Source organism: Cyprinus carpio, chromosome B19 (assembly GCF_018340385.1).
Source record: "Cyprinus carpio isolate SPL01 chromosome B19, ASM1834038v1, whole genome shotgun sequence".
Taxonomy (NCBI): domain Eukaryota; kingdom Metazoa; phylum Chordata; class Actinopteri; order Cypriniformes; family Cyprinidae; genus Cyprinus; species Cyprinus carpio.
Window position 1 is genome coordinate 14,371,659 of NC_056615.1, and position 27,709 is coordinate 14,399,367.

At 34.3% G+C, this 27,709-nt stretch overlaps 1 protein-coding gene across 3 annotated transcripts in view; it reads right to left on the bottom strand.

Annotated features, from left to right (window-relative positions):
* Positions 1-9,906: 9,906 nt before the first annotated feature.
* Positions 9,907-27,709, bottom strand: part of LOC109083203 (calcitonin gene-related peptide type 1 receptor-like) — a 46,556-nt gene continuing 28,753 nt past the window's right edge. For all 3 annotated transcript variants that reach the window (XM_042745056.1, XM_042745057.1, XM_042745058.1), the window contains 9 exons: positions 27,337-27,449; positions 26,087-26,178; positions 21,961-22,087; positions 18,228-18,381; positions 16,506-16,566; positions 16,341-16,407; positions 15,734-15,952; positions 15,605-15,646; positions 9,907-12,403 (listed from right to left, as the gene is read on the bottom strand). In XM_042745056.1, the coding sequence (XP_042600990.1) occupies positions 12,182-12,403; positions 15,605-15,646; positions 15,734-15,952; positions 16,341-16,407; positions 16,506-16,566; positions 18,228-18,381; positions 21,961-22,087; positions 26,087-26,178; positions 27,337-27,449 (1,097 nt within the window). In that variant the 3' untranslated portion in view covers positions 9,907-12,181. The remainder of the gene's footprint in view (positions 12,404-15,604; positions 15,647-15,733; positions 15,953-16,340; positions 16,408-16,505; positions 16,567-18,227; positions 18,382-21,960; positions 22,088-26,086; positions 26,179-27,336; positions 27,450-27,709) is intronic.

Consider the following 27,709-nt stretch of genomic DNA (forward strand, 5'->3'; position numbering starts at 1 on the left):
TAAACTCCTAATTTGCTGCTTATTAATAGTTAGAAAAGTAGTTGTTAAGTTAAGGTATGGGTAGGATTAGGGATGTAGAATGTGATCATGCAGAATATGTGCTTTCTAAGTACTAATAAACAGCAAGTATGTTAATAGGCATGCTAATAAGCAACTTAATAGTAAGAATTTGTCCCTGTTCTAAAGTGTTGCCAAACTGTTCACTGAAAGGCTCTTTGTTATGTTATTGCATTGCTGTGAAAACGCCCTTTTGGAACCTTTATTTCAATGGTGTAAATGTAACTTGTCCTGCAAAGATTAGAGAATATTTACTTGGAATTGCATTTTAGACCAGAGATGGAATGTCTATTGAGACTAAAAAAATGCCAATAGCAAACTTCATTATAACTGAGAACTTTATTCTAACTGATCTCAGTGAACTTGTGTTACAATGTACGCATGGTTAAGATGACTAAAACTTTCCAATATTTTGTGGACGAGAAACTTGAAAATGAAGCCATTTCCGAATTATTGTAGACATGGCCTAAAAAATTGTTTTCCACTATAAAGAACATTTTCGGCAATAGAAAGGTTACGTGGATATTTAAGGTTTTTCATTGAACAATCAGAGACTATGAAGATTTTTATTTTGTGGAGAAACAGTTGAAGTTTGTTTGTGATGTTGTGTACAGTATTTGCTGATGCGTGCATATACGGTTGTTTTGACAGGCAGATGTATTTGATATCATTTTATCATTAATCATGAGTCTTATGCATTGCTATGTTGACTATGCAGGAGGCTGTAATAAATCTGTCTCTAGACATTAAACGGTTCATTGGCAGCATATGAGGACTGCTCGATATTTTGAGCAACGTCAGATCTGCCAGTTCTGCAGGTAACCAGCAATATCTAGAATTCAGACCTTGAGCATAACACGAGATGGCAGGATGAAAGTGTATTTATTGTGCAGTCAGTTTGTCTTATTGATTCAGCGCTGCCTTTAATTGGCCTGTCTGTGGGAAAAGAAGCGGTTGGTCGATAGAAGTGAAAGAGCAGCAAAACATTTGTTTACATGGATATTCATATAAAATACCATCTGAATGCTACAGTATCACAAGTTTGTGAATGATCAGATGGTTTTTCAAAAGTAGGCAGGCAAGCTAAATTTAAACATGAGAACTTTGGCATCCAATTCAGCAGTTTATACTGTAGCTGCGCTCTCACTTTCTTTTAAAAGAGTGTTTAATTGAAATACATCCTGTTTTATGGACATTTTTTGTGCACCGTAAACCCCATTTAGGATTTAATTATGTGTTTTGATTTTTATGAAGACATTTCCAGTATTATTCTGATTATACTGTGAGTCTTAAGCTTTATGAGGCTGAAGGAATGGATATGATTTTTCTGCTCCATAAAGTCAGAGCTCTGTAATGTAAGAGTAACAAATCTCACAGCCAGCAGTCCTCCTGCCAGATTAATGCCGTTTGGATGCAACACATTTTTGGATTTGTCTTCAGTGTGAGTCTGAAGTGAGCCTTACTTGAAAAGAAATTATACGAGTCATTCCATGAAAGGAGAGCCATTTGTATCCACAACATGAACAAAACACAGAAATCTTCTGTTATTTTAGAAGCTAAACTCTCTCTCTCTCTCTCTCTCTCTCTCTCTCTCTCTCTCTCTCTCTCTCTCTCTCTCTCTCTCTCTCTCTCTCTCTCACTCTCACTCACTCACTCACTCACTCACTCACTCTCTCTCTCTCACTCTCTCTATATATAGTTGAAATATATATATAGTTCTGAAAACTTGTATGTATATAAAAATACAAATGAGAGTAGAACCTGCCAGCATTTAAAATTATATATATATATATATATATATATATATATATATATATATATATATATATATATATATATATATATATATATATATATATATATATATATTAAATGCTGGCAGGTTCTACTCTCATTTGTATTTTTTTCCATGCTTGACAAGATTCCTATCAGAACAGAAAACAGTGTTTGGTTTTCAGCTTTGCTTTTTCATGACTAATGAATGCAAAAATCAGTTTACTGATTCATAAATGCTAATGAAAGTCATAACCTTGATAACAGGGGCACAATATCACCAAAATATTTTTATTATATTATTTTATTAATTTAGCTTAAAATGACAACGTTATTTTGTTCTTCAGATAAAATTATAAAAAAATTCCAAAGTAATAAAATGTATATATATTATTAATTTAGCTTAAAATGGAACAATGCAGTTTAATAGCATTAGATACATTATTTTTATGATAATTTTTTTTAAATATTAAAGAAATTCAAAAGTGAAAAATGCACCCGTTCCATAGAATTACTTGTCGGCTTTAAATGTGATTGGAATTAAGGAGGATAATTTATCATATAGTATCACCAAGGAAATAGTGTATATTAATTAAACTAAAAAATGAATAACCTGACAATGTATTTCATGAGTTTCAAAGGTCCAAAGTTTGCTGACAGAAATGTACAAGCAGTGAAGGAGTGTCCGTGACAGTGGGAGCAGCTCAGTTTGTGAGACATGCGCTGATTGATTCGTGGCAGCGGAGATGAACCTCAGGTGCACCTCATCCTGAGCTGAACTCTGTTCTCACGTCCCTCCTCTTGGCCACGCGCTCTGTTTCTGTGCCTGGATGTGGGCCGAGGTGATGGTGATTGAAGGATTGGCTGATCCCCAGTCACTACGAGTCAACTGCAACTTCATAATGATGCATATGATTTGGAAACTAGATTTTACATTTCTAGAAGGAAATACTAGTGATTGTTTTGCAGCAAAGGTTTAAAGTTTTCAGTAAATATGGATTGACTGCTGTATTGAATGCACTTGGCTGACACTGAATGTGCATCTTGTTTTCAACATATCGGTTGCGTCTGAACCTAAAGTAGTCTGTGTTTATCGGACATGCTTTCAAATCATCTTAATAACATGTTTAATAATCTAGAACAAATTTAAGAGCGCTTTACACTGCAAATAAAAACTAAAAAAATTAATGGTCTTATGTTCAGACATTATTTTGCATCTCTCCAAGTAGTGTAGACATAACCAAGCAAATATTTAGTAAGTGCAATGCTTAGAAGAAATGCATTTGAAATGAATTTGCCTGTTTCCTTATTTTTTTACTTTCCTCCACCACCAAACCAAACCAAAAATGCAGGATAATATATAGAGACATACAAGCTGCCTTCAAAAATTGACCAGAGCGTGGCCACTGTCAATACAATATACAATAAAATGAATATTTTTTTTTTTGAGTATGTGTTCATGTTTTTATATGTAAACAGTGCTTGAGAGAAATGATGTGTTGGTTTAGTACATTAAGACAGCATATGCGGTAATTGTGAATTTTAGAGCTCTATTATAAATGTTCAAGTGAGTAACATTGTGATTTTATTTTTTATTATTCATACTATTCATGTATTCATGTTACCACTTAGCTCAGCGTTAAAATAAGGACCTGTTCATAAAATGGCATTAAACATAGTTTGGGGGTAAAATGAACATCTCAGGAATTCATTCAGGAAGAAAAATTTTTAATAAAAACTGACAGATGTTTTATATCAGTCATAGCTATATATATATATATATATATATATATATATATATATATATATATATATATATATATATATATAAACAACAACAATCATAATGCACTTTGTTTCCATAAAATGTATGACATGTTCAGAGGTCAAAGATTATTTGTCAAAACTGAGAAGTTTATTTTTTTTTTTTGGCTATAGTCAGTTGATGTTTGGCCTGTGTGTTTGTTCCTCAAATGTAGACAGATGAAGATCATCTGATGAATGTAACAGATGCATAAACACATGCATATGTTCTGCCAAACTGCTGACACCTACACTTCTGAAATTCACTTCTTGAAAACAAGATCTCTACATACGATACTAGCACTTACAAAGAAAAGTCCCAAAAAGGGGTTTTTTACAGTAAAGCCATAGAAGAACCATTTCTGGTTCCAAAAAGAACCTTTTAGAGTACAATTCTTGAAATAACCACTTTTTGAAGAACCCTTTAATAACCTGAATAGCCATTTTCCACAGTAAAGAGCTTTTGTGCAATGGAAAGGTTCTGTTTATGTTAAAGGTTCTTCCTGTTTTTTTTTTTTAAGAGTCTATGTTTGATTATATTTCATATTTAATATTTTTAAATCACATTAGTACATCAACTGACTTTTGGTTTTCAAATGTGCTGGCATGATCAGAGGTCACGTGTTATTGAATGAGGCTCTTGGGAATGACGTGCTGATTCCTGCATAAATGCTCTGAGTTGGAGGTCACTTGGTGTGTATCCTTCTCCACCCATCAGCTATTCATCCTGCCTCATTCTTCTTTCCCACTGTCCTGCAAGTGATTTCTTACACAGTGACCTCTGCTGAAAGAAAGAGGAGGCAGACATGGGGAGAAAATAAAGGTCAGGTTTTGTGGGATTTTCTGTGACGTGCCAATAGAGTGTTTCCTTCTATTTGTATAATCACGATTATGCTTTTTTCAGCCTAATGGGTTTTCATCAAAGCCGATGCAGACGATGCTTTGTGCTCCCAGCAGACGTGATCAAAGCGCAGGGGCTTAAGCTAACTTACTATTCAACTCATCAGAGTTCAGAAAGACATTAATCAGTTTAAACGCTCAAACTCAGCTTCATATATATATATATATATATATATATATATATAGTTTAAATGTTGAGTAAATGTCAAAACACAAAACTAAAGTGTAACCAACAAATTTTTATATAATTTATAATAACATTTTCAATTATGACTGTTTGAAATAACTTTTTTTTTTTCTAATTCTGTGTGAATAATTTTGATAACTTTAGTATAGGGCCCATTCTCACTATTAACTAGTTGCTTATTAGCATGCAAATTAATAACATATTGGCTGTTTATTAGTACTTATAAAGTACATAATCTGCATGACTATATTCTACATCCCTAACCCTACCCAATGTCTAAATTTTAACTACCTTAAGTATTAAAAGTTTATTGAGGCAAAAGTCGTAGATAATGGTTTAAAATGATCAATAATAAAAGAATCAATTTAATGGTTAAATTGATTAACCCTAAATGGTTTAAAAGGATCAGTAATAAAAGGATCAATTTTCTTTCTTTCTTTCTTTTTTAAAAATTTCTCATTGAATCCATACTTTTGAACAGTGATGTATACTGATTTTTAGGGATGGACCGCTGATATTTATCGGCTGATTTTTGATTATTTTAAAGCCATCGGCATGTCGGAAATAGCATGAAAAGTGCCGATACTGATGGTTTATTAATTAACTGCATGGAGACAATGAGTTGCATGTCTTTTGCATAATCCAACGTTTTTCTCTGGACAAAATAATTAAATATATGCCGAAACAAAATAAATTCTGTACAAAAATATAGTTTGTCAGATGGTACGGCCATATGCAAATGTGACGCTGACACATCCAACGAGTGAAATACCTGTGCTCAGCTCTGAACTCATCATAGGTCGCAATGGCAATGCACCAGCATTAGTTTATCCGAGGATATGTCACGAATCGCCAAACATCAGGCCTACATTTAAGTGAAAATGAATGGCAGTTAATATGCAGCTTTTTGTTTAAAACCAGTGTAGAACACGGATTCACACAAGGTCACATCACGCACCTGCTGCAGGTTTCTGTGAACGGAAAAAACTGAATAAACCCCCCTAAGGTTAAGGTTCAGATAATTCAAACAAACTCCAAACATCACGAAGAAAAAAAAAAAAAGAAATAAAAAAAAACGAGACGGCAGAATGCAGTTTTCTTTATTTTACAAAAGCTTTAGAGTTTTGAATTATGTTTTGCTTCTATCTGTATGACAAACCAGCGTTGGTATGATCATAAATTACAGAGTAACAGTTGGGAAAACAATGCAGTGCCTCACACGCACATACAACTAATTTGACATAGCAACCTGTTCATTATCACAATAAAATACAGTTAAAGAAACATAAAAAGTTACACTGCTCAATTTAAATAGTTAGTAGTACAGTCTGTGCCGTTCAGTTTGATTAATGCCTCACTGCTGATATAGCCTATATGCAAAGGATGATGTATTATGTTGATAATGAGAGTGAAGAAAAAAACCTATAGTTTACATAAATTATAGAAAAGTTTAAAAAATAATGTTATTAATAACATTATTAACCAGTTTTCTACTCAAACCGGTTTCACAGAGGAAGGCAGGAACAGAAGCGTTCAAATAACGATTCTGCTTGGAATGAACCAATTTTTGTGCTGCTTTATGCAATTGACCAATATTGGTTTCGGAATCGGCCAATAGTTGTTTCTTAAAATCGGTATCTGTATCGTCCAAAAAATAAAATCCTATCGTGCATCCCTACTGATTTTCCCATAAAATTCCAAATTTCACTCGCTGTTCTGACATGTATTCAGATAAATTAGGATGGCAAAACTTAGAGTTACTGTACACTTAATTGACATTCACTTTCTGATCAGTTTAGAAAAAAATTGCTCTTGTTCAATGTGAAGTCTGACTCTATCAAAACTTTTTATGTGTAATAAATTCCAGATTTAGAGAACAAGCTAATCTTTCACCAGAATTTAATTGCATTTTATGTCCATTTCACAGTATGTATTTGTTGCACTTTTCATCATTTTTTTTTTTCAAATGAATATATATATATATATATATATATATATATATATATATATATATATATATATATATATATATATACTTACTTTTGCAGGACTTATACAGAACAGTTTGTTCAGTAAGTCCCACAGTCATTGTTAATGGAGTCTGCTATTAGAAAATCACTGTACTTGATAATGGCACAGAGGGATGTTTTGGAAAAAAAGCTATTTGTTTCTTCTCAAACTTACCTCACATGCTATTCAGATACATTCATATTCACCATTTGTATTTATCAAAGAACATTCTTGGAAACATTTACAGCAGTTCTGGTCTGCGTGTGTGCCTGTGTGTTACCAAACTGATTGTTTTAATGAATCTGTCACTCTGACTTTATAGAGCTGAAGATCTTCCCATCCTGCCTTCAGGCTGTAATGGCCTCAGGCTGAGACTTAAAACAAAGCTAAAAGTCTCCCACAGAAACACTCAGCAAGATACCAGAGGTAACCAGCAAAAACTAACTTTCTCAAATGTTTATATATCCTATTTGCAGAACAAGCTAAGAATTAGCCTGGTTTAGCCACCGCTAATCGCCTGAAGACTAAGTAAACACAAATTACCAGCGACGTCTTAGAGCCAGACTCCAGTTTAATCCTTCTTGATACAAACATCATTAGACTTTCACATTAATGGCAAGTTTTCGGCAAAAGAAAATTGTTTTCAGACCATTTTTCCACTAATAATTTTTAAACTCTTGTTAAACTTTACAAAAATAATTAGTTGAGCTAAAAAACTTTGGCTGACGAGTCTCAGAGATTTTGCTGTTTTCATAATACAGACAATCTACTGAACTTTAATAGAGCAGGTCATAATTATATTATCGTAATAGCACAAAATTTTGTCCAGATTTAACAGTGGCAAATATTTATTATATTAAGAAAGAAACATTGCATTTCAATGCAAAAATGCATGATACTTATATCTTCTTGATGCAGCGGGAACACTGGGGGTCTCCTCTCTTAGCTATTATGCACAAATGGCTTATGGAAATCATTTATTGAGAATAATAATTGTATATCTGTGTTCATACAGCTGTACTGGGTGAATCTCTTTCATATATCCCATTGGGCTCGCAGATTGCACAGTTATTATGTCATGATACAATCAGTAGTGTTTGTGATGAATTCGAATCCACTGTCATTGTCTTCAGCACAAAGAGATGAAAGAGATTCAAACGCCTGGAGAAAAGCAGAATCAAAGGCTCAGGATATTTGTGTATGCGTGCGATTATGTACCACTCCCCCCAACAAGACTAAATATTAATCTCACAGTGGTGCGTGACGTGACATCAGCAGAGATTGGTGTTTGTTCAGATTGAAGTTTTCAGAACTGAATGGTTGTGAACTGATTCATTGTAAGAGCTTAAGCGAAGTCAGCGGGAATGCCTAAAGGGATATTCCAGGCTCAGTACAAGTTGAACTCAGCATAATGTTGATTACTATAAAAAATCATTTTGACATGTCTCTGCTTTTCTTTTAAAAATACAGCAAAAAAATCTGATTTAAAGCAAGGCACTTACAATAGAAGTGAATAGGCCAATCTAAGTACTCACTGTTTCAATATAATAAGACATTAAACAATGTGTGTGAACATGATTTTAGAGGGGGAAAAAAACACTTGTTAACCTTTTCTGTGTAAAATTACAGTGTAGCCAACTGTACAACTTCAGAATGTCTAAAAATGTGATTTTAAACACTTTTACTGCTTCAACTCAATTTTTAACAGAAAAATTGATATATAAAATTATAAGCTTCACATTTCTGCTTTCAAATCATCCAAAAATGGGCCCCTTTTCACTTCCACTGTAAGTGCATCACTCTAACCTGTATATTAGCCTTTTATTTTTAAGGAAAACAGTGGTTGATGAAGTTATTTTTGCAGTCATTAACATTATGCCACAAATTATGTCCACTGAACATATTCTTTTAAATCATCTGTTTGTAATTTCTCAATTTCCAAAAACAATAATATGCAAATTTGGTAACAGAAAACAACCAAAAAGAAAGCAAATATCAAAGCGCCAGTATCATAAGCTTTTCATAACCAAAGTCAGTAAAGAGAGACCACAGCAAACATTTTCATAAATATATATCTGATTGAAATTTCTGAACAAAACAACATCATCACTAGACTGTCATCTCTGGATCAATAGCAAACGAAACTCTGATAGAAAAGAAACGACTGCAAAGAGAAATGATTTTCAGAACGAAACTTGAGATATAGTCACAGTGTATGTTTATGGATGACTTAATCGATTAAGTACAAAACCTTTATACTGTACTCACAAATCAAATTAACTAATTGCATTTTGTGACTCAAGATGAAAAATGCAATCAGGTATTCATAGTTTCTTTTATCATTTTATCATCATTCAGATCATAAATAATGTATCAGATCAATTTGATCAGAAGATTTGTATAACAGTTTAAAACCTCCACAGATTAAAATAATATTTTAAGACAATACCTTGTATATTTAAATCAAATTATATACATTAAATTCATCCTAAATAATGATACTACTGCCAACAGAAAGGCCAAATATTTGATATTTAGAGCAAGTTTTATAAATATAAAGCCAAATAGGCTACAGTGCCTTAGTAATCATATTAAGAATACATATGTTTTGTTGAATGTTGTTGTACTTGTCATTTTATCCTTTATACAGTTATTTTAAGTCCCATTAGGAAGATTTCTCACCGTCCTAAATAATTTAACGATGGAACATTAAAACCAAGTATGTTTATCCAAATCAGTTTAGGTGTTTTTCTGGCCATTTCTGAATGGACAGAGCGAGGAGAGCACATGCTAGGAGCAAACAAAGGACATTTGTCAGTCCTGCACCTGTAGAGGATGATGGTTAGTGGATGTGACACTGGCTCTGCCAGAAATAGCCTCAACTGCTGTCTGAGCTTCCACACCCTCAGGCCAGATCAAACCACATCTTAGTCACAAAAGTCAATTACACTGAATGTGATTAGCCATGAAGTTAAACCTTTAAACTGAAATGCCAAACCAAGATGCCTGCTCTTGCTGGGAATCCGACATATGCCTTAGTTTTGGAGATATCAGTAAGATGAATGTATGCTTTAAATAGCAAAGAATATATGAGATGTGTGCCTGAGATATATATATATATATATATTCATATGTAAAAATATAAGCAAATTATAATCAGGGTCACATAAAAAAAATATCTATAAGCCATATTTTATGTACAGTGTAGAGGCAGAGTTTGTACATATGGACACAATTACAAAGAGGTGAAAGATTGCCAAAATAAAAATATTATTATTTTTTTTCTGAAAGCACAATAGTTTTCAGTGACATCTCCAATATAAGCAATAGACACTTTAAAAACATGATCAAGAAATTTAGCTTTTTGATGTCAAACTTATAACTGTAGCTCAAACAAGCTTAATGACTGGCTGTATTTACACCATGATAAATCAATTTCACGTTAGACTAAAACAATTACATGGTAAATACCAAGTCAAGGATACTGACACAGCTCACAATGAATGACCCAACTGTCACAATTTCACCTCAGACCTGTTGAAACACAACACACTATGTACAGCTAAACATCTCTTTTAAATAAAAGTACAGTGTTATAGTCCAAAGTAACAAGAAAAATAAACATTTCGTACAGAAAAAAGAGACAAGCTTGTTTCCAGAGTGTTGTTGTATTGAATACATAAATTCACATTATTAGGAAATGTGAGCATTCCTATACTGTAAATCCTTAAACTGATTTTTGCATGTGATCTTTAAACAATAAGGTACTTGATTCTCATTTAGCAGAGACTGATGCATTTATAAAGAACACTTTCATTGTAGTTGCACATGTGCATTTGATATCTGTGTTACAAAGTTGTTGTAACTGCATTCTCGTGACAGGCAATGCAAACTCTGTGACAGCTGCCTGTCATCACATGCACCCCAGATGCGTTTGATTTGAGCCAAGAGGGTCTTGTTATCCTCACAGTTGTCCAGTCTACACACACTTAAATATACTGTATGTGGGCGTGCTGTTCTACATTTAATTTCAGAAAACACCAAAGTATTTCTGAGGACGTTATGTTATTTCTTCAGGCTTAGCAAGATGGGTTGCTTTGATTTTAATAACCTACAGTATATATATGTGTGTTTGTATGTATGCATTTATCACTAGCAGTGCAAAATTTTGTGGTCAATAAGATATATATATTTGAAAGAAGTCTCTTAGGCTCACCAAGGCAGCATTTATTTGATCAAAAATACAGTTGTTTTTTAATGGCGTCAAATATTATTATAATTAAAAATTATTCTAATTTAATAATTTTTAAATCCAATTTATTACTCTGATGGCAAAGCTGATATTTATGCAGACATTACTCAAGCTTAAGATATAAATGTTTTATTTAGAGCACAATTTATTTTGCTCTAATTTCTTAATTTGGCGCTTCTTATGGGACTCACTGATTTATGCTGAAAATAAGTAATTTGTGGTCAAATAATGGCAAGTGAAGAAAAGTGGATTATTGATCACTAGTTGAAAACATGAAGTAAATTTGGTGCATTCATGAGACGTGGATTTTGGTTTCCAAGAGGAAATGCTCTTGCTGGCAAAGTAGAACTCCAGAACACTGAAAAGATGCCTTGAAATCAGACTTCGATAAATACAATCTGCACTCTAAAACACGGGAGCTTATTAAATATATATATATTTTGTTTTGTTTTTGTTTACAGAATACATTTTTGTGCATTTCTATGCACAGGTTTATGAATTTGCTTTTAAGCAGTCCTAAAATTGTCCATGTTGTTCATCTTTTCCTCCACACCCCCTTTCACAACAAAGACGAGGCAGAAAAGTACAGCTGCAAAAACAATAAAGCAGTCAGGAGTCTCGCAAGACAGATAAAAAGCTATTTTCAAATGCGAAATGACCGTCAGACAGATCTTTGTAACCTCCTTTGACATTTCTCCACCATCAGGAACAGGATTCAGGCACAGAAGAGCTTTCCTTTGTTCAGAGACAGATGAGCATAGTCTGTCCTCTGGAGGATCGTTTCCCAGTGGCTTTAGAGAAACACTCAGCATCCCACAAATCAACACATCCTTTGGTTTTTTGCAAAGTAACTTTTTTTTTTTTATTTGTGGCCACAAGCCCAAAAAGGATGTGAGAGGAGCCTGACACTAGCAGCTTTAGTATGACATTTTAAAAAGTGCATCCCATGTCTGTATTTTTTTTTTCCGTTTACTTTGCGTTTCAACTCGCAGAAGCAGAGCTGAAGAGAATATAAACAAAGCCTTGAGTAATATTTCAACAGAAACGGCTTTGCCAGCACAAGGCTTTGAATGTTCTGGTGTCAACGCTCAAGTGCTGTCTGAGATGGGGAGTTTGCAAACGTTCAGTCAATCTGAGTCTCCAGTCTCCAGTTTGATTGAATCACTTTCTTTCCCAGTATTATCTTTCTCTCTGAATGTTTATGCGTATGTGTCGCCCGTCTTGAGGGCCACTAGCTCAGAGTCTTCTGTTTGTTTACCATTCAAGTGTTCACTGTTGCAGTCATTATGGTACATGAAGGTGGGCACCTCAGTGATGGAGGTGGCGGTGTAGGAGGTGGATCTCATGGAGCAGTGCTCACGTCGTCGCTGACCCCACTGGGCTTTGTATTGCATCCACTGCCTTTTCAGAGCTCCCTGGACCTGCAACATGTAACAATCTGTTCAAATATAACTTTTACTTATTTCAAATCTTCACTATGGCTTCATCTATGCAATAATACATCATATAGAGATTAAGGTCGGTCAAATATTTAGAAAAGTCTCTTATGCTCACCAAGGCTGCATTTATTGCATGATCGAACATATAGTAAAAAGGAATATTGTTAAATATTATTACTATTTAAAATAATTATTTTCTATTTGAATATATTGTAATTTTTCCTGCGCTGGCAAAGAATAATTTTCAGCAGTTGTTACTCCAGTGTTCAGTGTCACATCATCCTTCAGAAATCATTCTAATATGTTGAATTGAATCTCAAGAACCATTTATTATTGTTATAAAAGCAATACTTGTAATAATGTTATAATATAAAAACCATTCTTACATTTTTACAGGATTCTTTAGTGAATAGAAAGTTCAAATGAACAGCATTCATTTGAAATGGAAATATTTTGTCACCTTTTGTTTTCTTCCTTTCTGAAGTATTTATTTAAAAAAATTTACTGACCCCAATTTTTTATGATTTTGTCCTTGTGCATCCGCCAGTGACATGTGTACAAAGTTTGAATGTGCAATAAAATTGGACACAGCTACAGTCATATTTCCTTGTGCTCAGACGTCTCATCACTCACAAGATTCTTTGAGTCTTTGTAGTTTTATTATAGCCATCCTTGAAGATGAACTTGATTTAAACACAGTCTGTTCGTTTGCTATATTATAAAATCAGCTGTTTTTGAATTGATCGTTACATAATTTCAAGTAGCAGGTTTTAGTTTAACATCTGTTTTTATCTGGTACATCTGGTGTCCTAGAAACTTACAATTGTCAGGACGTTGTGATTTGACAAACTGCACTGCACTTTTTGTGCATCAGAGTTACTTTTAAGAGAAAAGTTACTTGTACTTATGTGTTTTGATTAATTGAGTAACATCTGAGCATAAATTATGTTTTTGTTTTAACCTCTGTGTATTTAGTGGATTTGGAGAATGTGGGAATTATATTACTCTATTATTATCATAACCAAACTTGATGTGCCAATTACCGCTCTGTGTATTTTTAACACATAACAAAGAAGGATATTGGATCAGGCGCAAATCTAGAGGAGACAGGGGCACAGTAGAAGGACATTAGACTAGAACGAATCATTCCGCTGAGGTAAACAAACACCACCACAAAGAAAATATTATTCTGTGTCAATGGCCCTTTTATTGTCCTGAAACTGGATCTGTGCTTAGGACACATCCAAATAGTTTGTAGACAAGCTGATGCTGATGTGAGCTGGCTGCTCATGCATAGGCTAATAATTGACCCATTTTCCAGGCCCAGAAATAATTCAGCATGTTTAAAACATGACTTACACATAGGCGGATGAAAGGCGCTAATTCATTCCATTCAAGTTCGTGCCAGGAACCTCATGCTGAGTATTCTATTGAAACTGTCTCTTCATTGTTTTGGTTTTGTCATGCATAAGTGCTCTAAGTCTGTTTTCCTCAAGTCTGGTAAATGTACTTTGACGTGCTTGTTGGTATTTACTGCCACTTAATACTCTTTTCATGCACCCCCTCGCTTCAAGAGAAACGTTGAAAGAGTCTGGCTTTTAAATAGATTTTTGGCGAATGTGAAAATACACGACATGAGAAATGTCTCCGTCTTTTGCGATTACAACCAACCCTTGAGAAAAGTATATCAGAGTTGGCAGAATGACCTTAATCAGGTCACTCGAAAAAGTTGAGGCCTACATTTAAGATTCATGAATTTGAATTGCAAATAAAATTTTCATCCATTTGAATTATACAGTTTTAACATATATTACCTTACAGAACTAATACATTTAATGTGATGCATATTTATAAGTCATACATAAATGAAACAGGTAAGATTTCTGCTCTCAAAAAATCATGCATAATTTATTATTAACTATTTGCGTCTATTTGATTTTATTTAATAACTCGTCTTTTCAAAATGCATTTAAGTAGCTTAAAATCTGCATAAATTTGTTTGAAATCAGTTCAATTTATTCCGTTAAAAAGTTGCTGTGGAACAAGCAATATTCAATTACTTAAAATGTATGAGATTGAAAGAAGTTTGATTTATTGATGATAAATATATAAACCTGGTTATTGCATTAAGATTATTAGTTTATACACAGACTGTAACTCCCTACAGTTGTTATTTAAGTGTCCTTGAAAGCAATAAAAGTCACCAGTCATATCATGTGTGCTTCCTAAAAGATCATAGAGGAAAGTGACATCAACCATGTCTGAATTAATGTGTCAGTTGCACAACATGGCCAGGTATTCAACCAGAAATTGGCTAAACGCCTGACTGACTTCCTGAACACCAGCCACTAGCACTTTGGTGTTTTGACAAAGCGTCAAGCTATCCCAAAGGTTGTGTCCTTCACATGGGGTGATTTCGCTGAAATTTAGCCCCTTTTATAAGGATGACATTTCTTAAGCCATTATTTTGAAATTCTTTGATGTGATGTGGCAAGTAATTGTCATTATTTAGTCAGCCTCATGTCACATAAAACCTGAATGCTGTATTTCAAGTCATCTGAAGGCATTTGATAGTTTTTATCAGAAAAGGGTTGAAAATTCTGTGGTTTTTCACTGCTAGTCTGAGGTACCTCTTGAAAGTCATTCTCCATTCCATATATTCAAAATGGAGAGTCATGTTTAGTTGAAATACTGTACATGTGAAAACCAATTCCTTTTGGCATCCCACCTTTGACAAGACACATCTTGCTACGCATTTTTTTTTTTTTTATGTGAATTATCTGTCACCAACAAGTCTTATGAACTACAGTACTTTTATGGGGGTTTTGTGAAGTTGCATGGAAAATATAAGTAATATTCTTCAAAAATTTTAAACTGAATGATGTAAGGGTAGGTAGATTATGGAAGTGTGTCTACCACAGGATTAAAAAAAGTAACTGTGACTTTTTATCTCACAATCTTGACTTTTTTCTTACAAGTCTGAGTTTAAATCTCACAGTTCTTTTTCTCAGAATTGCAAGACATAAACACAATTTTGGTTCATATTTTGCAATTTAGAGTAAAAAAAAAAAAGACATCAGAATTTTCTTTTCTTGACAGAAACAAGCTTCCATAGTAAATAATGCCACAATTTGAGTGAAATATGCATTTATGTGTTATAAGGATATTGCTCAATTTACTTACCTCTCCATTGAAAAAGCAGAATATGGTTGCCACCAGTAATCCCTTGCAAAGCAGAAAATATAGAAGCATTAACTATCATTTTGAGATGTCTTCCATGAGTAAAAAGAGTTAACATTCAGTCTGAGTTACCTGGTAATGCATTAATATGTGCATGATGTAATCGTATATCTCTCCTGCTAAGCGGTTCTCTGGCCGCCAAGGGAAGATGACGAACTGAATGCCCAATAAGGGCACCAGAATGAGGGTGGCCCTCACTGCCTTCATATACATGTTGGACTCAGCTCGATGTGTATCTCTCAGTTTGGTCACCAAAACCCGTACTATGTTCAGCAGAAAGAATAAATTGACCTACAACATAAAAAAATATATATATATAAAATTGAACTCCTATGTTCTCCAAACAGTCTTTAACTACATGCCCTATTTAGATTTTAATTTCACACAGCGTTGCCACAATTAAGCTTGATTAACTGTAAATGAACAAAGCCATTGACTTGATAATCCAATTTTAACAGAAAGGCGCTCTACTGAGATGTTAAACGCAATATTTGTCATTTTGCCACCAAGAATATGACATTGCATTAAAGTTTTCCTCAACATTAAGCATACTCAAGTTTTTTTTCAATATTAAAATGGTTTATTCAGGGCAAATGCATGATAAACACTGTGTGAATAAATGCAAAAACTCAATATAATAGATAAATATATTAAATAAATGTAAAAGACGCTGACTCACTAATAAAGCTGCCATGATGGGGCCATGAACCACATACAGCAGATGTGTCTCCACACTCATCCAGCAGCTAGTGGAAAATATAATAAATCCCATATCAGACCCACTGTCCACTAAACCTGGCCTGTCTTCTGTATTTACTGCTGAAAAGCAGTGAGCATTACTCACTTGTCATCAAAGTATTTCTTCCTCGCCACAGCATGGATGGATGCAGGCACCAAGGGGAATCCTGTTGAAAGGAGAATTGAGACATTAGTCAAACACGAAATATTATACCTCTGATGTAAAATGAATGATAATGCTGTAACTGTTATTAGACGGCGAGCCATGACTACGCGAAATGCCTCACTTGATTTATTGAAGTATTTAAAATCATAGCGCAGTACAAACTCAGCATCTATAGGCTAAATAAACTAAATTGTCTTTGATGCATGAGGAATTGGGCACTGGAGGGGACGATTATCAGTGAATAATGACGTACATTGATGCATAGATGATATTCACTATGTTTCCATCCTCCTATTTTTATACGCATTTTGGAATATCGCATAAAAAATGCTGGATGGAAATGGCAAGATGCGCATCAATTCAAAAAATGCACATAAGAAACTTATGCACACAAGTGAGCAGGATAAACTTTTTATCTGATAAGAAAAAAAATTTGCATAAACTACGATGTAAACACATTTACCGAATAAATTCCTCCATACGCATCAAAAAAGTCACGTGACTTTGCACGATGGGACAGAATAACTTAACTAATCAACGGACCAATCTCGTTGCACAGTATCTGAAATGTTGTTTTGGTGGTTCTGAAATGCCTGAGCAAAGTCTGTTATCAAAGTAAATCTGTATAATTGTCTTACACGACTGCATTCCCAAACAGCAATGCATCCGCCTCTGAAAGCAATGATTGCATTTATTGTGTTTCATCTGCTCGCTGCTGCTCATATATGAAAATTATTATATTCAGTGACTTTATCAGGAAGTGACGATTTTGTTCACTTTGACTCCTTGGATGAAAACGGTGGTTTATTCACAAATGTTTTACGCAATATTCCAGTTTTGTGCATAAGTTAAATTCGCATCTTTGGATGGAAAGATAGCTATTAACTACTTGTATAATACATCTAGGGTTCAAGAGTAGATTGGACATTCTTCAAACATTCTTGTTTTGCTTTTTTTTATGGGCAAATGTAAGTCATAACAAGAGAGTGAGTAAATAATGACATTTTAAAAATTTTTAGGCTAAATATTCCTTAGGAATATTGGGAATTTTTAATAATCTCTGAACAGTGTGAAAAGCCCCAAGGCTTTTTAGCAGATCTTCTGCAAACCGTCAATGGATTCTTTCCCTTTGGGGTAGGATGACAGATTCGAGGTTATCAGACAATCTTTATTAATGCCCCACAATTTAGGTACTTTCTCGTCCATTTATCAGGCTAGTTCCTAACCCATGTCATTGCTAACTTACAGAGCAGGTGAAACAAGACAGTTAGGGTGTGATCTTCCATAAACCCTCATCATAAAACTGCCAATGGGAACCATAAAGTATACCAGAATGTGAAACAAACCATGAACCGCAAACATCCACAAATGTCCAGCACATTGTGTCCTAAGTGTGGATTAGCTGATTTGTCTGTGTTTAAACAAGTGTTTGTGCCGGCGACAGTGTTTTCTGTTTGTGGAGCAGGAGGACATGACCACGAGCAAATGTATCCAATAAATTATGGAGCAAAGACTGATGAAACAGCTGCCTATGAAAACATGTCACGCTACACTCCGTGCAGAGCAAATAGGGAGGGTATTCATATTTACAATGTAGGGTTTGCTGACAGATGGGAAAGCAAAACTAGGAACTTTGGGGCAGCAGAACTGGCAGAGACTCACCCCAGCCCAGAAGATAATACCAGTGCAGATGCTGCTCCTCTGCAAATACAGCCACCACAATCAGCGTGTGCAGGTAAATCCCCTCACAGAGCATCCAGAAATAGTTGCAGCCCAGCATGTACATGTGGAAAAAGTGAAGCACCTTGCAGCCAATCTGCAAAGGGGGGGAAATGAAGTAGACAGGTGCTTTAAGTTTCACTGCAACAAGCAATTTAGGCAAAAATGAAATCTGACAGGACAGCCCCGCTGAAAAGACCAGCTTACAGCAGCGTAAATTACCATGATCCAAGCTGATTTACACTGGTTTGGTCTAGCTAGTTAAGATAGTAATAAATGAATGCAGTTGTTTTCAGCTGGTTGATAAAAATGATGGTCATAATTTATTATTTATTTATTAATTAAAGTCCAATTCTCGCTATTAACAAACCATTAACTATGACTTTTGCCTCAGTTAACTTCTAATTTGCTGCTTATTAATAGTTACTAAGGTAGTTTTGGTATGGGGTAGGATTAGAGATGTAGAATAGGGTCATGCAGAATATGTGCTTTGTAATAAACAGCCAATATGTTATATGCATGCTAATAATACTGTAAGCAACTAGTTAATAGTGAGAATTGGTCTTTATACTAAAAGTGTTACCAAAATTATTAATAATATAAATTTTATGAACTTTACAGGCAGCATTATAAACATCATAAATCAAGCTCTTTAAGTTTTTAATATTTTCATTTAAAAAAATTTAATTTACATTTATAACATAATTTGTGTTTTCCTATGTTGGCATTAAATTACATAAAGGGAATAATGGCAAGTTTGACATCTTTATCTCTTTATCTTTATGTCGAATATAACCAAACTCTCAATATTTTGCTGTTGGGACAACTGAGAATGCAAATATTATATTTGTTGTAGTTTCTGTTCACCACTATAGAAGTTGACCCAAATATGACAACGTCATATTTGTGAAAGGGTCCATTTGTGAAATTATTAACATGACATAGACTGATTAGGACAAGTGACAGTTTTATAAATGCATAAACAACAGCAGAAGTGTGATTTAACAGCCTAACACATTGAACAAACACTGATCCAAATGTTGTTTTAGTTTCAGCCAAATTACTAAGTGACAGATGGATTCACATCAAAATACCATAAAGTTTTTGTTGGACGGCTCAGCTTTGAGATCATCAAGAAAAATATGGGAAGCATTTTCCTCTTCCTAAAGTACATTTATTTGTTGCAGTTTATTATTTGCATTTGGCAATGTTTCTTTTTTTCAGTTGTCCACAAGAACAAGGTTCCAGAAACTTAAGTTCACACTGTGAGTTAATTAACTTGCAATTAACTTCACAAATACCTGCAGAACATTCATTTTTTCCATTTCATTTCACTTTAACGTGGCCCGGGCTTTACCTTACTTTGAATGTTTGAGATGCTCCTTTTCTGGCTCCTTTTTAAGAACATGTGTGCAGTTTTAATTAGAAAATGCTGGCATACGTGTCTATTCTCAATCCGCTGAGCTCTGGATCACACACCTCCCAACAACACGTCAGTCACCCAGATTAACTTTTTACCATATGTCCATAGCTCTCATCTGCCTGCTGCACCCATGCAGCTGGCAACAAGTCCTCACACGTTATTCTCCACACACAGCTTTCCTTTAAAAGTCAAGGCTTCTTTACTTCAATTCAAATGTCCTTGATATGCAATGGGGTTCTTGTCAGACTATGTCAGAAACAGAGGGTTTAAGTCGAAACTAAAGTGGGTAATTCTGTCTGTAAACTCTTCTCCTTGAGACTGGGGATGCATTCTGTATTGATTCTGCAGAGTTGGAAGGAAAAACAGAAGGAGCTTGTTCTCCAGGCTGAACAAGGATACCGTAAATCAAACACTAAGAATGCACCCAACCACATAAGAACGCACATTTCAAGACATATGCATTACACTGGCCGGATAAAACAGATATCTTTTTGAGAAAGCATAAGTAAGGATGGTACTTTGACAGGCACAGCAGCGTGTTCTTTTTTTTTTTTTTTTTTCAAATGAAGGAGTTGGGTGAATGTGATAATGTGTCTCTCAGATACAACCCAATATTCTCAGACAAGTAAGAACAGTGATTATCGTCTTTCTGCAACTCCAAAACTACACCTCCAATGCACTCTAGTCCTTCAGAATCTATTCATCCAGTCCTCCACACATGATGACAGGCCATTTCAAACCCCGGACAGCAGGGTGTAAAAACTCAGTTTAGACTGTCTCACTTTTTAGCTCTGTTTTTATATCAGAAAAAAGATCACATTAGATACAGTAGCTAAAAGTTAATGTTTTTCTTGAAATACATCTCCTCACCACACCTCTTAGATCATGCAGTGCATTCCAGTGTGGCAGATTTATGTGTTCCTCCATAGAGAGCAAAACCTGAAAAGATCATTATTCCAAGCAAAGATCTTATGGAATGAAAATACAATGAATAATTCATTACATTTATATAGTGCTTTTCTACTTTTCTAACTATACATTGTGAGGGGGGTATCTCCTCGTCCACCACCAGTGTGCAGCATCCAGCTTACTGGTGGAGAGGAGACAGATTGATGAAGCCAATCAGCAGATATGGGGATTGTTAGGAGGCCATGATGGTCAGAGGCCAATGGGCGAATTTGGCCAGGATGCCGGGGTCACACCTCTGCTCTTTTCGAAAGACATCTTGGGATTTTTAATGACCACAGAGTCAGGACCTCGGTTTAACGTCTCATCGGGAGGACAGATTCTTGGACAATGAGAATTAAACAGTTTTGTGGCAGATTCAAAATGTACTTCATCTGAAGTGCAAAAACTCTTACACTTGCCAGATATAGAGTATATAGCTAAATGATCTTCATTCAAATTTAAATGCAACATTAAATAAAATGATATTTAACGTGAAAAATTCGAAGAACTTTTAAATGAAAAACAAAAAGTATTTTTTTCTCATTATTGAAACAACATTTAAACTATCATTCAAAAGTTTGGAGTCTGAATTTTTTTATGCTCAGCACGGCTGCATTTATTTGATTAAAAATACAGTAAAAACAGTAATATTATGAAATCTTATTCTAATTTAGAATAACTGTTTTCTATTTTAGAATATTTTAAAATGTAATTTATTTCTGTGATCAAAGCTGATTTTTCAGCATCATTACTCCAGACTTCAGTGTCACATGATCCTTCAGAAATCATTCTAATATGCTGATTTGCTGCTTAAGACACACTTCTTGAACATTTTGAGAAACATTCATGTTGAAAACAGGTGTGCTGTTTAATATTTCTGTGGAAATTATTATATATATTTTTCAGGATTCTTTGATGAAAGTTCAAAAGAACAGCATTTATTTCAGATAGAAAACTTTGCAACATTGTAAATGTCTTTACTGTCACTTTTAATCCAGTTAATGCATCCTTGTTAAATAATTAAATTCTTATTTTAATAAATAAATAAATAAATAAATATTACTGACCCTGAACTTTTAAACAGCCTTTATATGGTGAAATATGTACTTTGTACTTTGAAGGTCTAAATGAAATTGTAACAAGGAAAACATATTTGATTTGATCTGATGGAGTAAAATTACTCAGGTTGTTCACACTTGTTCTCTAATATTTGGATCAGCCTCTTTTTCCTCACTTTTCATAAACAGCAAGCATTACTGGAAGTAATAATGATGATGTGAGTATTGTGGATGTGAAGGCACACACCGGATTCCTCTGCACCACTTTGGGGTTGTTGACCACAGTTATGAGGTTGACGATGGTGAAGGCTGAGTTGAGCACATACGAGCAGAACAGGTTCTTGTGTAGAGTGATTCTCTGACAGCTCAGACTCCTGGATGAAAGACAAAGAAATATTAATCACTGATCATTCATGACAGAAGCAGTTTTTGAAGAAGAATTCAGTTTGGCAGTTCATTTCAGGACGAAAACAAATCATCTTTTGGATATTTTACATACATAATCAATCATAAATCATTCTGCTTCTGATGGATTCGATTTTTCACAAGCCTCAAGCACTCTACTTTTCAGCATTTTCAAGATTTGCCAGATTTTGTCTGTTCCATCCTTAAATGCCTCTCTGCAAAGCCTGTACTAGATTATGACGGATTCATAGAACTGGGCAAACATGCAGAGCAAACTGTTACAATTAGTCTGACATGATCAGGAAGATCAATAAAATAAACTTCTGCTGATTGTTTCTGACACTGGTATCATTCTGTCAGATATGCAGAGCAGCAGGTGCTACACACTGCCAGAAACAGCACAAGAGGTTTGACTTGACTTTCTACACTTTTTATTTCTGGTGTTTAGGAATAATCTATCCAATTTCCTCCATATGACCTCATCAGGAATTGGCAGGCATCACTGATGTGCAAATGTGGGTGGTCATACTGTATGTTAATATCAGGAATCCAATGATTTCAAATGAGACAGTTTTTAGCCCCTGTTTCAGTAAATGGGTTTTTTAGACTTTTGAGTTCTAAATGGTACAAAATATTTTCATAGTACAATGAACTCTTTTATATTGAAAGATCAAGGAGAATTTGATTCATCGTGATATGACCCATTTAATGAAGTAAACAGAACTAAAATTAAGCGTCACCTGAGGCTTGAGTATCCTGGCTTCATTTCAAATAATGTGATTGTCAGATGCTTGCCTGTTTTTACAATGTATTGCTTAGTGGTTGAAAATAAAAACTCAGTGTGTTTGCAAGGAATCATATCAAAGCTGAATTTATTAAGCTCTATAAGATCAAGGAATAGCGATCAAACTGGACTTAAAACATAAATTCTATATAAAGTGAGAGAGAGGGGGAGAGAATATAAATTATACAACTGCAACAAAAAATTTGCAATGTTGGGAAAAGAGAAATGTGATTTCTAAGTAAATGCTGTTTTGTTGTTAGTCATGAGTTGTAAAATAAGGCAAATTTGGGAGTTCACACCTGGATCAGCTATCTCTGTCAACAAACACAGCTTCTGTTAGACAACAATTTAATCTATATTTTGCTGTCAAAGGATAATGATAAAATATCCTTGCACCAATGCCATCACAATCACCCAATTAAGAAAGTCATGCTACTCACATGATTTCACTCAATTTAACCTCAATTTGAGTGCAAAGCTGCTCCTGGAGCACTAGAGGGATGGGAGTGAAAGCTGAGCTCATTTTCCAAAGCTATTTCCCATATTCCCAACCAAATATTTCTGGCATTATTCAGGGGGCATAAATTAAAGCTTAGTGCAGCTGTATGCTGACACGTACCTCTCCTAGCACCACATCTGGACCCAATAAGACAACATTAAGACTTTGACATCTCAGAAGATCAGACTGTAAATATCACCATCGCACGTAAAAACAAGCGTTGCTATGTTACACGTCCAGAAAAGCAGTTAAACACTATTTGTTTTGCACAATAAACATTTTTACAATTGCAAATTCATTTTCCATTAATCCTTAAAAAAACTGATCAGACCCCTTAGGAAAAAACAGATGTGTCTAAAAAGTTGGTTAAATAGTGATTGCTCTTTTTTTTTTTTTATCCAGATATTATATATTATCTTTAATTTATATTTTCAGGGACATGAAACATTGTATGTATGTCATAATCAATATTGCACAGCAAATTAAACTGGTAACATCAAAATATAATTATATTAAAAATTAAATGAAATTAAATATAATGAAATTAAATTAAACTTGAAAAATTAAATTGTTCTGTGGTTGTGTTTTTCTTAAAAAACAAAAACAACACAATGTATTTAATGAGCACTTATGTTTAAATGAGGTCTTAATCCAAATATGCCTTTAACACTAAATATTAATCTCTCAACCTTTCAATGATTGCTTAGTGCACTGCAAAAAAAATAAACGATGAGATTGTAAGTTTACTTGCTAGATTCAACGGTCATACTACGTGAGATAAAACCCAAAGTTTATGTGCCATCTAATGCATATAAGATTCTTTGGCTCCTATATTTAATTACCCATGAAATTAAGTTTACCCTCAGTGATACAGACATACGGATACCAAGTCAGCATGACATGACACACAAAACCTGACAAATAATGCTCGTCATTTGGCTCAGGGCTTAGAGCAGCTCTGCCAGACAAATGGACACCAAGGGTTTACACTCAATAAAACACAATGATGAGAAACTATCGTTTTTTTGCAATGCCAGAGGCAAAGGACCTTTTGCTTTCAGTCTGTACACAGTTCAAACAGTTGGCTCCTATTAAAAGCTCATTTGTTAATGTTAATGACAGAAACATCTCTAAATCATTTAAACGTCCATAAAACCTACCCTCTCCTTGAAGTGGATTATAATTCCTACAATGAAATGTAATGTTCTGTGATGTTTTTATTTCAAGCACCAAATCAATAATCTTAATAACTTCAATTCGTGACTGGCAAAAAGAAAAGTATACTTATGTGAGCAACATATTTAAGTCTCTCCATATTTCAATTCAATTTTAAAAAATGAAGGGGAAAGAGCCTTTTCAACGACACTACTGTACCTTTAAATAGTAAAGACACTGAAAACTATCTTGATATTTTATTTTAGATTATAACTCTGGGCATTCTCTCAACCAACTTTATGAGATGTTTTTAAACAGTAGTGAAGGTGTTCCCATTTATGCTGGACAATTATTAGCTGCTTTTCTTTCACAGTCCAGTCCAACCAAACCATTAAAACCTGTTTGTAAAGAAACTGTAGTTGAGTTCATTCTCCTACTGAAAGACAAACTTTCAGCCAATTGAAACAGGTTCCCTGCTTTTTGCCCCATACATTTTTTATTTTCATTTTATCAGGTTGTCCAAGTTCTTTTGATGAAAAGCCTTTCTTGTTTATGCATTAAGTATTTAGGGGACCACCTTTTCTCGACAGTGTTTGGGTGGTCTGGTTTAACTTCCAGATCCAGATACTAAAGCAGCAATGCCGACTGAGACATCAAAACACTTGGAATATTGTTATGCTTTTCCTAAATTATGCCTTTGTTTACTAAATCTGTAACGTCTTCTAAATACTTTAGGTCACCAAGAATCTAAAGAGTCAGAAAATAAATGCTTTTTAGATGGACAAAATGAGTATTACTTATTAATCCATAAAATGTGGTAAGTATTTTAAGGGAAATAATGGAAAACTTGTAAGTAAACGGTTTTTCATCTGTATTTTTTTCTTCACCAAAACAATATGACATTGAAATAATTCCTTTTGGGTTTCAGTGCATATTCTAACATGAATTGCATTTGCTTTGCAATTTAATTGAATAAGAGGGTTGGTTTAGATTTTGATGCATTTGCGAGACACTGTATATGGTTATTCAGTAAATATGCCCAGAAAAAAAAGGAAAGTTTTCCTGACTTTGTAGAAGGAATTGCCTGAATCACGGTTGTATATAATTCAGAGGTTAACGCATTTAACTCAGGGTTCAGACTGCATTTCCGTGTGGCCATGCTGACGGGAATGCCGGTCCATCTTTTCTATTTGGTTTGAATTGACCGCTGTGATGAATGGGGTAACCGAGAGCCTATTGGTAAATCTCTCTTTGAAAAGCTTAAACGTCGACTCTGTCAATTAAATAAATCTCAGACATCACCGCAGCAATCTACCTCTACACTGTCATCGTCAACAGCTCTGACAAATGACAAACTGTTTGAGAGTAGACAACACAAAACCCTGCCAAAAACAAGTAAACAACTGAGCAACCCATCATCAAGAGGTTTATTGATCGGTCGGTCTGAAGTAACTGCAACTATGCAGCAGATATTTCAAGGCTTCTTCAAGTCATATGGGAGGAGACAGATAAGGGAAGACGTAAACTCACCTGAAATAAAAGAAAATGGCCAGCGAGATGAGAAGGGACACTATAGAAAGAGCATGACCCACGATCGCCATGTAATACAAAATATACGCCATCTGAAATGAGAAAAATATTGTTATAGTTTGTTATTGTTATAGTTAGACTTTTAACCATCTTCTCTTGAGATTTACTTCACTGTTTTAATTTTTTGGGTTCAAGAGACTCAAAACGAGACCCTAGAGTAAAAATAATAATAGCAATTTTGAAATTCACCTTTTATATTCTAGCAATTCATTATTCAGTATTTTTATATTAAGAACAGTCCTAATATTAAAAAGGTTCCAAAATAGCATAAAAGATCAAAACAGTTTATATACAGAACGTACACCAGTTAAAGAATTATATAATATGAAATTCAATTGTGTTTGTAACTGCAATTAAATTATTCATACAGGGTGTTTAAAGTGTATTATCAGATTAATATCCTGGGTATAATCAGTTCTCACAAGATTGGAAAAAGTATCAACCTTTTAAGTGTATTTTTCAAGGTATTAATCATAGCATGATAAAAGAAAAAAGATTATATAAGCATATTTTGATGTGTACTATTGAACAGCAAGTTTCAAGCAACAAGGATGAAATCTGAAAGTAGTAAGAAGGCTTAAAAGTAGCATATCTCCATTTGAAAGTGCATATCTCAATTTGTTGTACCTTTTTCATAAACTCCATGCAATTTTATCAAATCTGGTTTGATAGAGTGACGTGCACAGACTTTATTTGAGCTCGTCTGAGCTGACATTTTCCTTGCTCTCTTTCTCTCTATCCCTCATAGTTTGTAAAGCAGCAGTTGCACGGCACTGAAACCATTATGTTATGAATAATTTTCAGAGCCACTGTCCCCCAGAAAAGCTGTTTAGTTAAACTGAAACGGCCTTGTGTAGACCTTCTAGAGTCTAAAAGAAACACTCAAATCCAACATGCCCTTCAGGAACAGCTTTTAAATCATATACCAACCAATCTGAGATGTACTGTATGTATCATATTTATACTTTTGTGGTATGTTTGCCCAGAAATGTTGATCTGCTAATTATTTGTCCTGCCTAGTTGTAATTCAGCCCTACATGTTTAAACGCATGCTAAATCACAGGAAATAAAGTCTTTATGCACTCTAACATGTCTAGGAGTTTACTTTCATAACATCTGACCATTTAATTCAGAGATATTCATAACACAATGTTAATTTAAGACAGGTGCATAATTTAAAGATGACCTACCTTGAGTTTGTCCTTGGTGTGAGCAATGCAGAGGGTGTAGTTGGACCATGTCCTGTTCGTCTCAGGGTGCCTAAACCAGTTTCCTGTCTCATCACAATACTTGGTGACCTTTTCTAAATAAACAAGGATAAAGATGTGAGAATAAGTGCAAAAGCCTTTATGCTTTAGCTTTTAAAGTAACCCTGGTAACAGAAAGGCTTAGCACTTTCAAAATGCTTTAGTACAGTTGTCAAAAACAAATCTGTGTTTTATATGCAAGTCAGGTTTTAACGTATCCTTCAGAAACCATTTGAAAATTCTTTAAGAATTGCATTGTTGTAGACTAGTACAGTGGTTCTAAACTGGTTTTAAAGTCTAAATAACAAATGAATGA